Source organism: Petromyzon marinus, chromosome 55 (assembly GCF_048934315.1).
Source record: "Petromyzon marinus isolate PM22_M1 ecotype Great Lakes invasive population chromosome 55, UKy_Petmar_22M1.pri1.0, whole genome shotgun sequence".
In the NCBI taxonomy this organism is placed as follows: Eukaryota; Metazoa; Chordata; class Hyperoartia; order Petromyzontiformes; family Petromyzontidae; genus Petromyzon; species Petromyzon marinus.
Window position 1 is genome coordinate 6,847,431 of NC_133721.1, and position 18,073 is coordinate 6,865,503.

An 18,073-nucleotide genomic window follows, 5' to 3' on the forward strand; every position below is an offset into this window, starting at 1 on the left:
GAGCTAAGAATATGAATTACTATTTTATTGTTTCCCTTCAACGTGACTTTACCGAAAGGGTCAAGTCAATGTTATTCAAGCTCAGCGATCCTCGATCCCATGCGTAAATTTTACAATCACCACCGGCCATGATCTACCCAATTCTGCACGAAGGCCTCTCCACGCCATCGCTGCCTCCCACGGTGTCGCGATGCAACAATCCATCGAGACCCCCGCAGACGAAGCGGCGACAAAATTGCTCCACTCAGTGCATGTACAGCCCTTTGCCAATCCACTGCTGGGGGCGGGGGGTCATTTTGACCATACTTCCCCGCACCCGTCAGTGCGAAAATTGCGAAGAGAGCGTCCCCGCACATCGCCGCTGATGCTAAGGGCCAGGTTCGGGAATCGAACTCGGTTGTCGGCTTTTGCAGCGAGGGCGTCGCCGGCTGAAGCCTCGCGAACTCCACGAGGGAACTGAAACTTCCGTCCGCCCGTGGGGTGAGCCACACCCACGCAACCGATGTCACGAGTGCGACAAGAGCCCCGGGCTGCCCGCAAAACCTTATCGCAGAACCACAGCGGGCGCTGATAAGAGGCAACCCAAGTAACCAAGCGGGAGCCTCCAGAGGCAAGGTGAGGAAGAATGAAGTAAATAACTCTGGCTATGCTGGTGCGTTCAACCCAGAGGATGAACACGAAATTTAGCGCTCTTCTGAAATTCGTGGTCCGCCAGGCAAGTGTCTAAGCTGCGTCGTTGGCCCGACTGGTTTTGCAGCACGTAAATTTTTCTTAGGTTTGTTGAATTATCGTCTCTCATCTTCTTGTTGTATTTACCTCCGTGGCAGTTTAACGCTCTCTATGTGTTGCGTTGGTGTCGCCCTATGTGCTATTTGTTTTTTACACCTGATGAAGATCGCTTGTGTTGCGGTCGAAACATCGTGATTTTTGTTGTTTTATTTTTTTACCTAAGAGTATGGATCCTTGCAGTCACGAAAGCTTCAAATCTAGAATTTATTTTAATATAATTTTACTACATACGTGACTTTACCGAAAAAAACAATGAGTAATTTATGCAGTCACGAAAGCTTTAATTCTTTATTAAGTAACAACTCACAAATCAACAACGACGATAGCGTTATCGAAGCCCTAGAGTTGTCACCACCGGTCTCTCGATTTATTTTTTGTTTTGTCTTGGATTGTGTACCTCGTGTTGTTCGGCACGATGTCCGATGTTTCGCTCCACGTCCCTGGGGAGTTCCTTCAGGCGTTCTAGCATACATGCTGAATGCTATTCTAGCTGAATGCTATTCTAGCATTCAGCATGTATCCATGGGACCTTTCTTAAGAGTATCAGATTGATGGGGGGGAAATAATAAGAAAAGGCTTTACCCTTTTTGACAATAAAAAGGTTGTCTCTGGCGTAGGCCAATCAGTTTCAAAGACAATGCGTCTGCTATTAGTATTATCAGAGTGTTATTGTTTGCATGTTTTGCCACAAGTACGTGTGGTCGATGCAGACATGAGTCCTTGCTAAAGGTATCCGGTGTTTGAATATCTTTAACACCCGTTTTGTTGCCAGAAAGGGTATAATACAACAATATTCGTATTGTGTTTATACAATTCAGCACGGCTCCGGGGGGAGAGAAGGAGTGGGGCTTCTGAAAGCTCAGGCACACCTCAATATACACGGGGGTGGGGGGGTGAGTTCGAGAAGAATGTAAAATAGACAAAAGCAGATCGTCCCGTCTCTCATTCTGTTTCGCGTTTCGCACGTGTTCAAAGTTTGACATTGGCTCTGTCGTGCCCTCCACCCCGACCCAACCCCCCCTGAAGTTCTCTGTATGATCCCCTTTAAACAAGGTCTCGATACGGGTCTCGCTACGGGGTTCGGAGTGGTGCCGTGGGGGGTCAATACCAGCCACGGCACGCGACTGATGCAGCGCACGTGTCTGTGTGTGCGCGTGCGTTTGTGTGTGTGCGCTTGTGTGTGTGCGCGTGCGCTTGTGTGTGCGCGTGTGTTTGTGTGTGTGCGCGTGCGTTTGTGTGTGTGCGCGTGCGTTTGTGTGTGTGTGCGCGTGCGTTTGTGCGCGTGCGTTTGTGTGTGCGCGTGCGTTTGTGTGTGTGCGCGTGTGTTTGTGTGTGCGCGTGCGTTTGTGTGTATGTGTGTGCGCGTGTGTTTGTGTGTATGTGTGTGTTTATGTGTGTATGTGTGTTTGTGTGTGCGCGTGTTTGTGTGTGCGCGTGTGTTTGTGTATGTGTGTGTGTGTTGTGTGTGTATGTGTGTTTGTGTGTTTGTGTATGCGCGTGTTTGTGTGTGTGTATGTGTGTGTCTGTGTGTATGTGTGTGTTTGTGTGTGTATGTGTGTTTGTGTGTGCGCGTGTTTATGTGTATGTGTTTGTGTGTGCGCGTGTTTATGTGTATGTGTTTGTGTGTGCACGTGTGTTTGTGTGTCTGTGTGTGCACGTGTGTTTCTGTGTGTGCGTGTGTGTGCGCGTGTGTTTGTGTGTCTGTGTGTGTTTGTGTGTATGTGTGTGTGTGTCTGTGTGTGTCTGTGTAGTCCGGCAAAACAGCCCCCTACCTCCTCGTTGGTGCCGGACGGCAACGCTGTGGTGAGCAGTGCCGTGGTGGGGAGGACCAACTTAGATTTGCCATTCCCCTCATGGCGTTTGCAGCCACCACAGCGGCCAAATGGTGGCTCTGGACGGGTGCGAGGGGCTGGTAACCCGTTTACCTTCAATTAATTACCACGATACCAAAGAAAAAATATCAAACGAAGCTTGTGCCAGAGGCCCCGGGGGGACAGGCGTCTATGACGTCTCCTGGCCAAACCCCATTTGGCGGAGCCAGGAGATTGAATCCTTATCCTCGGGGTTCCTCCAGAAACAGCAAAAAACCACGACGTGTGGCCATGTGGAATGTTCGAACGCTCACTGCGGAGGAGAAGGCTGCCACTCCACTGTCGGGACCTGGACCGGTACCGCCTGGATCTCTGTGGTATTCGGGAGGTCCGGTGGACCGGCTCTGGCTCCTGCCACCATGAGGGGTGGACAGTCCTCTACTCGGGGCAGGAGACTGCCAAACGACAGGGAGTGGCTATTCTTCTGAACAAAATAATGAAGGGGGCGTGGGAGCGTGTCGGTGATGTGTGGGAAGCTGTAAGCCCTAGGCTACTTTGAGCTCGCCTTCCCATCAACCAGAGGCGAGGAGTGATGGTCGTGGTTACTTATGCCCCCACCGAAGACGAACATCCGTGGAGCGATGTAGGCAGGGCAGATGCCTTGTATGACCTCCTGTCACAGGTGCTTGCTAAAGTGGCCCCTCGGGATAGTCATGCTGTTGGGTGACTTTAATGCCCGAGTTGGTCATGATGCTGGCACCTGGTCTGGAGTGATTGGAAGGCATGGGCCAGATCAGCTCAATAACAACGGTAGGAGGCTGCTATATTGTTGTGCAGCTCATGGGCTTGTTATTACCAACACGCTGTTCTGGCATCGGCGCATCCACACAACATCATGGATGCATGCCGGGTCCAAGCAAGAACATCTTCTGGACTACATAGTGACGGAACAGCGGATGCGGGCCCATGTTCTTGACACCAGGACCGACCGTGGAGCTGATCTGCCAACTGACCATCGACTTATCATCTGTAAGATGCGCCTGCCATTCTTCCAGTGCGGTGGTGGGTGTACACCCAGGACCCCATTCAAACCCAGAGTGGCCTGGTCTCAGCTAGCTGATGAATGTTGCAAGGGAGAATATCATCATCATATGCAGCTGGGGTTGGCATCTTCCCCCACCCCTCCTGATGTCGAGGGTTAATGGGCGAGGTTTTGGACTGTGACTCATGCAGCTGCAATGGCTGCTTTGGGTACGCGGTCCAGACCTCCCCAGAGACCCTGGCTGACAAAAGAGGTGTTCAGGCTGGCTGAGAAAAAGCGACAGGCCCACTATCATCGTCTACAGCGTCCCACGTCAGAGAATGAGGAGGCTTTCCGCAGCCTTTGCTCGGAGGTTCGGAGAGCCGAACCTCCGGGCATGGAGTTGGCCATCCCCCCCCACCCCTCCCGTGTGCCGTGCCGGATTTCGTTGATAGGCGCTCGGTAACATCACTTGCCGCAACAATCCATTCAAACGCTATGCCCGGGGTGACTGGGATCTTTTGGCTTTGTGTGTGTAAAGAAGACATAGTTGCCATCATCATCATCATCGTCGTCATCATCCTGCATCCCCACAGGTGTGCGTGTGTGCATGCCCACACCCCCACACGATGGACCCGTTCACGGAACCGGACGCGCTCTCGACATACTTCACCTCTCCGGTCCCGTGGAACGCGTCCGCAAACTGGAGCAGCGCCTCGCCGCGGCCGCCTTCGCCTGGCCAGTACCGCTGCACTTTCCAGGAGGACTTCAAGTACGTCCTGCTGCCCCTGACCTACTGGCTGTGCTTCGCCCTGGGAGCTCCCCTCAACGGCGCCACCCTCTGGATCTTCCTGAGACAGAGGCGAAGGTGGAACTTCTACTACCACTGCATGTTCCACCTCATCGTGTCGGACACCCTGTACACGCTGTCGCTGCCGCTGCTGGGCGTCTACTACGCCCTCGGCAACCACTGGCCCTTCGGCGGCGCGCTCTGCTCCACGGCGCGCTTCACGTTCTACTTCAACATGTACACGAGCATCATGTTCTTGGCGTGCATCAGCGCGCACCGCTACCTCAAGGTGCGCTGGAGCGGGTGCCCCAAGGAGGGCCGCGTCGCCGGCCACCTGCTGAGCGCGCGCGCCGCTCCCTGGGTCTGCGCCGCCGTCTGGGTGGCGGTGCTCGCTCAGACGGCGCCGATCTTCTCGTTCACCACCACCAAGCCCCCCTCGGCGTCGGCCAACAAGATCGTGTGCCCGGACACCACCACCAAGGAGCGCTTCCAGAGCTTCCTCGTCTACAGCTGCGTGACGTCCGTCACGCTGTTCGCGCTGCCGCTCTGCTCAATCCTCGCGTCCTACTGCATGATCGTCCGCAAGCTGCGCGGCGGCGGCGGCGGCGGCTTGGGCCCCAACGATCGCTCGCGGGCCTTCAGGATGAGGACGACGAGGCTCATCTTCACGGTGATGCTCGTCTTCTCGATCTCCTTCGTGCCCTTCCACGTGACGCGCGCTCTCTACTACGCGTTGAGAGGCGTCGGCGACGCATCGTGTGACCTCCTGAACGCCGTGAACACCGCCTACAAGGTGACGCGGCCCTTGGCGTCGGCCAACTGCTGCCTCGACCCGCTGCTCTTCGTGTTCTCCAGCAAGAAGATCCGCGCGGAGTTCCTGCACTCCGTGCGGCCCTCGAAGAGCGCCGCGCCAAGGGCCGGCGCCGAAGGGGTCATGGAGCAAGAGAGCGCGCTCGTGTAGACGACTGAGGCACATGGGCTTGTGACAGCGGGCAGGTCGGTCGGGACACCGCACGCATCACCGGTCTCACGATCTCTCTCACCATTCTCTAAAGGTGCAGCAGCAGTGGCGGCAGTAGTAGCGGCAGCGGGCCTGCGATTAAGCCGCTGCTGGGTTAATAATTTCAGTCGTGTGTTTTGGTGCGATCGGATTTTGCTTGTGTAACTGGCGGAATGTGCGTAATAATCGTGAGAGATTTGTAAAGTTGCAATAATTGGGAGATTCGTGGTCAGGGAGTATTTTGTAAGTGCACATAATAATGTGAATGATTTATAAAATATGTTTATAGTTACTATATTTGTGGTTGTCTTGATTTATTCTCGTTTAAAATTAATCCATAAATCCAGTAAACTAGGAACGATCGGGAAAACGTTGGGCCAACGTTGTCTCGAACCGTATATCACCTTTGGCCCCACGTTGGTATGTTGACTGAGAAGCGGCCTTAATTTTATAAGCGAGTGGTTTTTGTTTTCCATAAATGTATTTTACATAAAGGGGACTCCTTTACTTAAGAACGAGTTAGGTTCCAGAGGTATGTTCGTAACTCCAACTTTACTCCTGTCGATTCCAAACATATTGTACAATGTTTACACTAAACACCGGGATTGATTTTAAACGTTGTATAATCTCCTGTAGATGTAGATGCCACTGGTTATTCACGTTCTGTAGATGTAGATGCCACTGGTTCTTCACGTTCTGCAGATGTAGATACCACCGGTTATTCACGTTCTGCAGGTGTAGATGCCACTGGTTATTCACGTTCTGCAGGTGTAGATGCCACTGGTTCTTCATGTTCTGCAGATGTAGATGCCACTGGTGCTCCACGTTCTGCAGATGTAGATACCACTGGTTCTTCACGTTCTGCAGATGTAGATGTCACTGGTTCTTCATGTTCTGCAGATGTAGATGCCACTGGTTCTTCACGTTCTTGCAGATGTAGATGCCACTGGCTCTTCACGTTCTGCAGATGTAGATGCCATTGGTTCTTCATATTCTGCAGATGTAGATACCACTGGTTCTTCACGTTCTTGCAGATGTAGATGCCACTGGTTCTTCACGTTCTTGAAGATGTAGATGCCACTGGTTCTTCACGTTCTGCAGGTGTTGATGCCACTGGTTCTTCACGTTCTGCAGATGTAGATGACACCACCGCCATCTACGACGCGGTGGTTAAACTTACGACTCTCGGTCCGAACAGGCAACTGGACATACGGACAGGTTTGTTCGTAGCTCTGAAAGTTCATAAGTCGAATGTTCGTTAGTAGAGTAGTCCCTGTATTTGTTTTAATGGGGTGTTTTCATCTATCTGACATTGCATTGTATTTTCAAACAAGATGTGTTTACGCAATTAATTTGTTATGTCTAAACCAAATCTTGAGTGTTTGCCGGCAATTCTACTTTGAGATATTTGTAAGGTTTAATAAACACAAAGACCTTAGTATTCAATAACCAAAGCTTCATTACAAAGGCGGTGAGCGATCAATTAACCAGCAAAACATAAACGTTAGGGCAATGACGTTACCATGAGGTTGTTTGAATGAACGTTGTTTTCGCAACGTTTCACCGCAAGCAAACGTAACAATACACCTGAACATGATTAAGAATAGCTTGTTTTCACCAAATCGCTAAATATATTAACCTCACAACACTAACATGCAATTCACAACCAAATCAATCAACTAATGATTGCACCAGATCACGTGCATGACTGTGCCATGACGTCATGTCATCTACCTAAGGACCCGGATAAGGAAGCACGTTCACTTGAGGTGTGAGCTCCTGTTAACTACCTGATGATGCTGTTGCAATCTGAAGCGAAATGTCGTTTATCAAGTTAAATACTGTGAGGTTGGCTCTCCAACACCTCCGATTAGCACGGTTGGCTGTGTACGGTGCGAAAGAAGTTCAACGTACATGCACACACCGGTGTAGGAGAGCTGACGACACACATTTGTACACGACTTGACCAAGAAATAAATCAATTGTGGCAATACCTCTTGGTTATTTTTTTTCAGTACGGATTGTGCAACGTGGTAACCGTTATAAATGTGGCACATGTATGGTGGAGACATCGTCGTAACTTTATCGTGGACCATTTAGTTTAATATTCTTTGGGTCTTTCGGTAAAGCCACGTAGATAGAAAAATAATAGAAATGATAAAAACATCACGACGTTTCGATCTACGCGGCTTTACCGAAAGACCCAAAGAATATGAATTCCTGCAGTCACGAAAGCTTTAAGTCATCATTTAGTTTCATGTTTAATAAGCCTACACATCCTGCACAGAGATTGAGCTGTAACGAGGTGACCGCATCATGCCTGCGTTTAAAAAAAAAAGCACAACCAGCGAGATATTCTCTGACCAAGATGACCGGATGACTCATTGTTTTAAACAGACATAAAAGAAGTACAAATACGGAAATTTGCGTCCATTTCCATGATTTTATTGACTTTATAGGGTATACCGTGCAGTTTCAGGGGAGGAAAATACAAAACCACGGGGCTTCGAGGGTGCCACGGTGGCAAGATGTTACCGAACGCTCGTGAAGCGAGACAAGCCTCTCCTCTATGCAAATGCCATCGTTCCTCCATGGCTGTTAACATTAATGGCAGTTAGGCGCGTGTCACGTGACCGCTGTATTCACTTAAAGGTGTGTATGATGCTCGTATTTGTGCTTAAAATTTGTACTTTTGTAAATAATAAAGATTTTTTTTTAAATCAGTTATGCGTAGGCGTGCGATATTTATTTCACAATCGATTGTTCTCACATGGCATGGCTGTATACATTTGCGGGTGCGGTGTTACCTTACGACATTGTGGCAACGTTCCCACACAGCGTCGGGACGAGGTTACAGCAATGTTCACAACGGTATTCTGCAATGCAAGGGGCGAGGCTTGTTTTTTCCTTCTTCTTACAAACTACAAGTGACCATTGCCACAACGTTAAAAGCCCAACGTTCCCGTAACCGTACCGCGGACATTGCTACATCGCTCCCAACCGGTCGAATCGCTGGCGTGAGAGAACCACTCGTGGATTTGACACAGAACACTCGCAAATTTGACTTCACTTGCGGTGGCGTGTGCACGCCATTTTGGAGGATTGCACCTTTTTTCCCGTCCTCTTACCGTAGTGCGAATTGGTCATTTAAGACGCGACCGTTTGATTGCATACATTGCACTAGTCATACAATCAGGAATTGCCACGGTTAAATTGGGACGGTGAAACATCGGGATCTAATCAACACCAATGATCGTAATACCATTCCGTAGTTATCACTGCCTGGAAGACTGGACGCCGTGCGTCATCCAAACAGGGGTTAAGAAGCAAGGATGAGTTTCTCAACCCTGATTCCCACGTCTGACTTCTGAGTCATCTGAGGACCGATATGTACACTGCGGTTAGCAGTGCCGGATTAAGAGTGCAGGGCCTGTAGCATATGTTATAAAGGGGCCTTACGTAAAATAAAAACACGTGTAAATATTAAAACACATAAAAAAAATTTACTTGCATTGTAAAGTAATTATATTTATTAATTTGCAATACGGCCGGATAATACGACAAATCGCTAACCTTAAACTCCTAGTCATTCATAAAAGTTGAAGGCGGTATAGTACTATAGTAATAGAGCAAGTGTAGAATCACTGAACCGGAATTGATGGCTTGAAAGCGTTTAGCGCGGGGCCCTTGAAAGTGTGGGGCCCGTAGCATATGTAGTAGCTACTTTTGCTGCGAGGATAATCCGGCACTGGCGGTTAGAGATCATCCTGGAATCGAGCGACAGCCAACTACTGCTTTTGGGTGCCACGGTGGTGAGATGTTGACTACCTCGCTTGGTATGCACGAGGTCGTGAGTTTGATCCTGACCCTGACGCCTTCTGTATATTTGCAGTTTGCATGTTCTCCTCGTGGTCACGTGGATTTTTCTCCGGGTCCTCCGGTTGTTCCCTCAACATTTAGAATCGACGTGCCTTTAGAGTATTTGGCTGCTCTACATTTCCAAAATCATAAGCCACTCTGTATTACTTGGTTACAAGTGTTACTTCTGAAAAAGAGGTATGTAGTTCAGTGAGCCTTTCCTGGTGTATTAGTTTATTATGATTCTGCTCCTCTTAATGATGATGCTGGCTGCTGCTAATGAACCATTTGAGGTGAAATGAAGTCGTTCCTGCAGCTGCCAAAGGTGTCTTTAAGATATTAATACCAACTGTGCATAATATTTCTGTGTGGGTTTTCGCGGTGGTGCTGTTCGGCTCTCTGATGTGCATCCGGTTGGCACGGCGCGTTGTTCGGAACGTATGCCAGACGTTTCGCTCCAGTTGCTGGAATCCGCAGAAGCTACCAGCACGTGGCGCGAAACGTCAGACATCGTACGGAACAACGGGGTGGTTACAGCACGAAAGAACAAGAACATCGGAGCGCCTTGCAACTGCGGGTGATGCCAACAATGTGGATTCGATGATGAGCGAGCGAGCGAGCAGGCGTTCACACGGAGTTGGTATAAGCCACAATGGAACCCCCGTTAGCCAGGAGCGGGTGGTACGGTCCGTTTCTGCGTCGACGAAGCAGAACGAGGATACTGGTGCAGACCAGCACCAGAGCCACCGCACCCAGGGTCGAACTCAGCACCAGTTGTGTGGAAGAACTGGGCTCTGTTTGGAGACAAGTACATTTTCAGTCGTCACTGGCATCATCGCTAGCAGCCGTAGTAAAAGCAGCGGCGGCAATAGCTTCATCATGATGATCATCATCAGGAGCATCACTCTTTCAATAGAGCAGCAATAGCATTACCATGCTCATCATCAGGAGCGTCACTTTCAATAGAGCAGCAATAGCATCATCGTCATGATCATCATCAAGAGCATCACTTTCAATAGAACAATAAAAAATAAATAAATAATACAAAACCGTGACTTTACCGAAAAAACTAAGAATATAGCAATAGCATTATCATCATGCTCATCATTGGAGCATCACTCTTTCAATACAGCAGCAACGGCATCATCATCGTCATCAGCAGTGTCATTGACACCCAATGGCAACAAGAAAGAGATCCCCTTGGTGGCTGCACAGACGGATGGGGCAAGTGCTGTTATCGAGTGCCTATGAAGGCCGGGACAGCACACGAGGGGGTGGGTGGACAGCACCATGCTCGGCCTGCCTCCGTTTCCCCCAATGCTGATGTTTGACTGTACCAGGTGCTGATTTCAAATGCAGAAAGTTGGCACAGTAGGGGGGTAACAGCTGATGTGCATCTATCGGCCATCTCAGTCAGCCAACCCATGGCACCTGGGTCAGGCGAGCCTTCGACATTTCACGTGGCCTCAAAGTGCACCTGGCCTGGCATGGCCACCGTGGTGACGTCACCGTCACTTAGTGGCGAATGCCGGGGTACTGGTGCTCGTTCAAGGCCGAGTTGACCTCGGTGAGATCCAAGATCAGTTGAGACACAATGTGCAACGGGTTGTTGACGTGACCAGGGATTCAACTTGGACCACTGGGTTGGTGGCACAGTGTGCTAACCGCTGCGCTATCGCTCCCGAGTGCAGTGCCACATTAAATACGCACTACAATGACAATAGTTTAAAGCGATTTGAAGCATGTTTTTTTTTTTGGGGGGGGGGGCAGAGCTTTGTGACGTCATGTTTGAAGGGGGGTGGCCCCTGAAAGCATTTTTCTAAATGTAGAGGGAAGAAGCGGAGGACCCGGAGACAAATCCACGCGACCACGGGGAGAACATAAAACTTGTAGCCTTAACAGACTGTTGCGGCAAGTGCCGTTTGCGAGCACCTATGAAGGCCGGCACGGCACACGAGGGGGGGGGGGGTGGCCAACACCACGCCTGGCCGCAAGGGCGCCGTAAAGGGGTGGAAGGTTAGGACGAGTCTAAGGGCCCAGGCTGATTTAGGGCCCAGAAGAGCAGACCTCCTTTTTCTTTTATTTCTTTTCTCTTTTTTTATACATACACTAAATGTGCTAGGGCCCCTCATGCACTAAATGTGTATTTTGTCCGTTTTGACCATAGATTTAATATTTAAAAAAAACAAATAATGTATTTACTGTTTCAGTCACACCCCTCCCCCTCACAATGGTTCATTCCACCTGCGCTTCTCCGAGCTACGATCGCTAGTGTAGCGTCTCTTGCTTATTGCACTTGCTATGATGCAGTGCAGACAGTGACACACGCAGGCATGTCACATCAAAAGTCAGGGCATCAAAAACGGAAAGAAAAGAAGGAAAGAGAAGACAGAGAACGCCGAAGTCGACAGTATGCCACACATATTCTTAGTTCTTTCGGTAAAGTCACGTTGAAGGGAAACAATAAAATAATAAAATATATAAAAAACAATAAAAATTCTCACGACGTTTCGACCATAACACAAACGGTCGTCTTCAGGTGTGTTATGGTCGAAACGTCGTGAGAATTTTTATTGTTTTATATATTTCATTATTTTGTTGTTTCCCTTCAACGTGACTTTACCGAAAGAACTAAGAATATGAATTACTGCAGTCACGAAAGCTTTAAATCAGTATGTCACACAGTTTTTCAAAAAGAAAGGTAGCTTGCCCTATTCCTGTATTCCAAAACTTTCAGAGTTACTTATTTTTGTTGCTACATGACCTGCTTTTACCTAGCTAGCTTAGTAAAATAATTACTGAATTATGATTTACATCCAACAATAATAACATCTCTGCTGTCTCCGGGGTTATCATGTCTCGTAGACACAGATTCAGCGGCTGCTGCACACCCACGTCCTCCTTCCCCCACGTCCCCCGTCCCCGTCACAGCCGAACAAGGTGAGCCTGAGCGCGAAACTTCACGAAGATTGAAGCCTCTAAACACGTCTTATCTACTGTGTTCGCCACATGATGATAACTTTACAAAACAAAAAGTAATCTACACGCTTCAAAAATTACAAAATCAGTTTGCCGTGTGTGTGTCGTGTGTGCTGTGAAGTGACAGTGCTGCTGCTACGATCGATGCTGTCAAACTTGACGTTCTTAATTTGAATAAAATGCCCCAGAAAAATAATATAAAATTGAATAAAACATGTGTCTGTAGTAACCATTGGCTATAAGGAGTTTACAAAATAGATATTTTAATATTTTATATTAAGAAAACTAAATAGGCCAATAAAAATAATATGGTTATTATTACGTGTGTGTGTTTGACTTATACAGATGCAGAGTCAGCTTTATTGTCTGCACCTCGTTCTCCTACTAATGACCCAGTCCTCTCAGTGTCAGGTAAGGTGAACATGGTCAGCTACCAAGGTAGTAAAAAACTAATTAAGTTTTGGATTGTCCAATTTTTTTCTTGTGTTGTATAGTTATATGTTTCATATAATATTATTCAACAATGCAGTTAAGAAAATATTAATTCTAAGCTGTAACTTGTTGTTGACTGGGGGACAAAAATGATTTTGCCATCCTAACCCCACAGAAACAAGAGAGAGAGAGAGAGTTTTGCCAGGAAAGAGTGTGGAAGTTGAGGAAGCGGTGAGAATAGTGGAATATGAGAGCACAGAGGGAGCCCTAAGTGTAAAGGAAGATAACAGAAGAGAGGAAGATTAGAGAACAGAGGAAGCCATGAGAGCAGACTCAGAGGAAGATGAGAGAACAGGGGAAGCCATGAGAGCAGACTCAGAGGAAGATGAAGAAGAGACTGTTGTGTCAAATGATCCTGGTTTGTGGCCAGCAAAAATTAGCAATGCAGACATAGAAAAAATTGTAGAAAAAAATAGCTTCTTCTAAAGATAAAGAACAAGAAATGCCACGTGTTTCAAAAGGTAAAGCCTTCCCCGAATACCTCAAGTGCACAAAGTCAGGAAATTGCAGGGAAAAGATTAAGAGAGACTGGGTCATGTACAGCCAAAGCACAAATGCACTATTTTGTATTCCTTGTGCATTATTTGGTCATGAGCTAAAGAAACCTTGTATGAGCACACTAAGCAGTCAACATGGTTATAAAATCAAAGACATAACATGGCGTCGAATGTATGATAAATTCCCTAACCACGAAAGCAGCAAAGCACACAGGCAGTGCTACTTAAAATGGAAAACCTTACAACAGTCTGTAATGGCAGCTGTCCCTGGGGGAATAGACAGCAAGCTGAAGAAGCTCATACAAACAGAAATAGACAAAAATAGAGCTATTCTGAAGAGGATACTAGATGTAACCTTGATCTTGGCCTCTCGAAATTCACCCTTTAGGGGTAAAACAAAAGACTTGGGGGACATTCATAATGGCAACTTCTTGGGCACCCTTGAGCTCCTGTCCCATTACGACCCACTACTCAACGAACATCTACAAAAAGTCAGAGACAAAAAAACAGGAACAAGATTGACACACTATTTAAGCTCAGATATTCAGAACGAATTTATTGAGTTATGTGGAAAACGAGTGTTAAGTAGTATTCTTAAGAAAAGGGAGGAATCAGTCTATTATTCAGTCATTTGCGATGCTACTCCTGATATTTCACATACAGAGCAAAATGTATTACTCTTACGATATGTAGGTTTTGATCAAGAAAACAAGAAATGGGAGGTTGTTGAAAGGTTTTTGGAGTTTAAAGATTTTCACAAAAAAACAGGAAGTGAGATTGCAGACATGATTGTAAATGTGCTTAACAGTCATGGCATAGATCTGAATGACTGCAGGGGCCAAGGCTATGATAATGGGGCAAACATATCTGGAAAAATCAAGGGGGTTCAAGCCCAATTATTAAAAAAGAATAAGCTGGCTACTTTTTCCCCTTGTGCGTCTCATACTCTGAACCTTGTTGGTGTGCATGCAGCTCAATCAAGTCCAGAGGTTACCAACTTTTTTGGCTTTGTCAATCGCCTTTATGCACGTGTTAGTGCCAGCCCAGAGCGATGGGCCATCTATAAGGCAAAAACGGGTTGCACTTTAGATCGTCTGTCAGACACTCGGTGGAGTGCAAGGGTTAAGGCTGTTCAACCTATAGCCAAGCACCTGCCCAGTGTCCTAGAAGCTCTTGATGCCATCATCTCAACCTGCAGTCTGACACCAGAGGCTCGGTCTGAAGCCAGCGGCCTAAAAAAGTATTTTGAAACTTTTGATACTGTTTTTCTGTTGTCAATGGCTCTGCAAGCCATTGACAAAAGGAATATTATTCTCCAGTCAGGGAAATTAACTCTTGAGACAGAGGCAGAAAATATCAGAGCATTGCAGGAGGAGATACAACATCTGAGGGATGAATGGGAGAGTTTCTTTTCTGAAGCATCACTTGTTGCCCAACAGATGAGCATTAACCCTCTGTTCAGGTCAGGATTCAGCCGCCAGAGGAAAAGAAAACGGTTTCACGATGAGACAGAGGTAGAGGGAGCAAGGGAGCACAGTGCAGACACCATGTTCAGAAACACTGTGTTTCTTCCCATGATGGACCACATAATCAATGACTTAAGTACCAGGTTTGCCACAACAGCTGAGATCTTGGATCAGTTTTCTGTAGTTGTAAAAATGGGTCAGTTACGTGATGATCAAATCCATTCTGTATGCCAGCCATTGATTTCAAAATACAACACTGATCTGACTTGTGAATTTGAAGATGAAGTCAGACACCTCAACTCTGTATACATGGCCACTTTCACAGGGTGTCTGTCACCAATTTATCTGCTCAACAGCATTTACAAGATGCAGCTGCAGAGTATTTTTGGGCAGGTCTGCATAGTTTTGCGAATATTTTGCACACTACCTGTGACCGTTGCTGGTGGCGAGAGAGCATTCAGTAAGCTGAAACTGATAAAAAATTATCTGAGGTCTGCTATGTTGCAGCATAGACTTTGTCACCTTGCCATACTATCCATTGAAAGCAAACTGGCAAGAAAGCTGAACTTTGATGATTTGATACGTGATTTTGCCAGTAGAAAGGCACGCCGCTGAGCCATTATAAAGTGATGTTGAACATAACTTTGTTAGACCTGGATAACAAACAGTTGATGTCTGGTTCAGTACTTGTTTAGTCCTGGACTGGTTTAGGCCTGGCATTACTCCTGGTGTGTCTTCATTTTGAGCCCTTTTGGCCTAGCTAGTTTTATTCCTGGACTGATTTAATTATGGGTTAGTTCTAGCTGATGTTTCCTGATTGAGCAGTTTGACCCAGCTAAAGCTTGTTCATGTAAAGTATATGTCAATATGTGTACATTATGTTCTGTTGTGCTTGCAATTGAGATAATAAATGTTCTCCCTTTTATGTAAACAAGTACATATTTCTATATTTTTTTCTTGTTTTTGTAGGCTTTGTACTCATCTTTAGACATTTTAACTATGCAATGTGCTAAGTATCTTTATTAAAGTATACTGGGCATGTTTATTGCGTTACATTTTATCTGTAAAAAATGTAGGGGGCCCAGAAATTTTGGTTTCCATAGGGCCCAGAATTTCTGGCGGCACCCCTGCCTGGCCGCCTTTGTCTCCCAAGTGGCGATGTTTATGCATCGCACCAGATATTCATTTGAGGCTGAGTCGACCTAGGGGAGGCCCATAGCCGGTTCTGTTAATAATCGTCACTGGTGTTGGCCGTGAGCAGGAATCGAACTCGGGTCGCCGGGTTCGTAGCGCTACCCTATGGCTCCCCGCCTATAAACAGACACAAGCGCTCACGGACACCTATACCACACTCTCAAAAACACCACGCACAGTGCCACCGCACACTCCACCAAACGCGCACCCACACTGCAAACATCCACAACGCTGCGGGGTGAACTTGTTTCCCTATTGTTGATGCAATGCGATTTTACTTCCCATTTTGTAACTTCCTCTCCCCGCCTCCCCCGACTCCCTCACTTTCCTTCTTCCTCTACCGTGTCACTTGAGTCTCATGCATTTCTGACTCGGCCCACTTCCTAAAATCACGGTCAGAGAGCACCCAAAACGACCTAGCGAGTGCCCCATCTGCCTTCTCAAAAAATGTGTTGGGCAGTTCTTTTTTTTATTTCGACTCACGCCTTTGTCTCCCTCGTGGCGATGTTTACACATGTTCACACATCGCCACTCGGTACAGTGCACATTTGAGGCTGAGTCGACCTAGGGGGAGGCCCAGGACACCGGTTCAGATAGCCGTCACTGATGTTGGCCGTGAGCGGCAATCGAACTCCGGGTCGAGCGGCTTCGTAGCGCATCGCGCTCACCGCTACTACACTCCCGCTCCCCACGACCATCCACACAGAAACACAAAGACAAAGATCCCCCGTGTAGCCTTAACAGACTGTAGGGGGGCAAGTGCTGTTAGCGAGCACCTATGAAGGCCGGAACGGTACACGAGGGGTTTGGGTGGCGAGCACCGCGCCCGGACGCCTTTGTCTCCCCAGTGGCGATGTTGACTACGCACTGCACCGGGCACGCATTTGAGGCTGAGTCCACCTACGGGAGGCCCAGGACACCGGCTCAGACAATTCGTCAACGGTGTTGGTCGTGAGCAGGAATCGAACCCTGGCTCGAGCGGGTTCGCAGCGCACAGTAGCGCTAACCGCTTCGCCACCACTCCCCGCAGGAACACGCGCGCCCCCCCCCCCCCCCCCCCCGCAAAACGACCGCTCACCGGGCAGCTGAATGTCGTAGCCGTAGCCCAGTTCCTCCGCGGGCACGAACATGAGCTGGTTGGGCACGGGCGGGAAGAAGGGCACCATGTTGTAGTGGAGGTTGTGCCCAATCGGCGCCAATTGCTCGGGCCAAGCCTCCGTGACGTTCGGACGGAACCGCCGCATCCATTCGTCGAAGACGGCGTCGACGAACGTGTGGAGGACCTGAACAATGGGGGGGGGGGGGGGGGCAGGGAGGGGAGCAGGGAGGGGGAAATCAAACCGAGAATTCGTTCGTGCGCAATTCTTACAGAGCGCAAGGCTATCGCGGGGGGGGGGGGGCGTTAGGTTTCTTCAAATGTCGTCTCCTGTAGTTTTGCGGTGGAGCAAGGGGCGATGTTGAAAAAAACAAATCGCTTGGCACATTCGCCCACGTGTTTGTTTGGTTTGATTGGCTCTGCGGTGGCGAGGCGTCAACTACCTCGCCCGGTATGCAGGAATTCGTGGGTTCGATCCCGACCCCTGACGCCTGCTCTTTATTTTGAGTTTGCTGTGTCTCTCTTTCCCCCGCACAGCGTCGCGGGGCTCTTGTTATGCAGTCACGAAGGCCACGTGTTCCCGTGTGAATTAAAAACAACATCCCGTGGCGAGATGTCAGCTACCTCGCCTGGCATGTAGGAGGGTTGTGTGTGTGTGCCTCTCTCCCTGGGGATTTTTCTCCGGGTCCTCCGGTTTTCCCCTCCACATTTAGAATCAATGTCTCGCGTTCAGAGTGTTTGGCTGCTCTAAATGTCCACGTGATGATAATACACTTCGTTTGGCTGTCATTTGTGGCCAGGTGGCTTCTGAAAAAGATAGTTTAGATAGATAGTTTAGTTCAGTGGGCCTGACTTGGTAAAATAAAAAATAGTTTAGTTTATAGCTTAGATTGAGACTGTTGGGTAAGTGGCGAGTTATAGTTAACAATTGGTACGACTCCGACACGACCTAACCCTTAAGTAAATATGAAGCATATACTATTAGTCGTTAAAGCCTTGGTATGAAACTAGCCAACGGTGATATCAATTAGTCCGTTTATTTCGGGTAAGGCCCATTGAGCTAAGAACCTCTTATTATCA

General features: G+C 48.1%; 2 protein-coding genes across 2 annotated transcripts in view; one reads left to right on the forward strand and one right to left on the reverse strand.

Moving 5' to 3' along the window:
- Positions 1-8,134, forward strand: LOC116954412 (P2Y purinoceptor 2-like). Its single transcript, XM_032974903.2, has 2 exons — positions 1-615; positions 4,218-8,134. The coding sequence occupies exon 2, from the start codon at positions 4,251-4,253 to the stop codon at positions 5,370-5,372; it is 1,122 nt and encodes a 373-aa protein (XP_032830794.2). The 5' UTR covers positions 1-615; positions 4,218-4,250; the 3' UTR covers positions 5,373-8,134.
- DCT (dopachrome tautomerase) overlaps positions 7,841-18,073 on the reverse strand; it is a 26,482-nt gene continuing 16,249 nt past the window's right edge. The window contains exons 7-8 of the mRNA XM_032974902.2: positions 16,976-17,180; positions 7,841-10,063 (exon numbers count right to left, since the gene is read on the reverse strand). Coding sequence (XP_032830793.2) covers positions 9,897-10,063; positions 16,976-17,180 — 372 coding nt within the window. The 3' untranslated portion in view covers positions 7,841-9,896. The remainder of the gene's footprint in view (positions 10,064-16,975; positions 17,181-18,073) is intronic.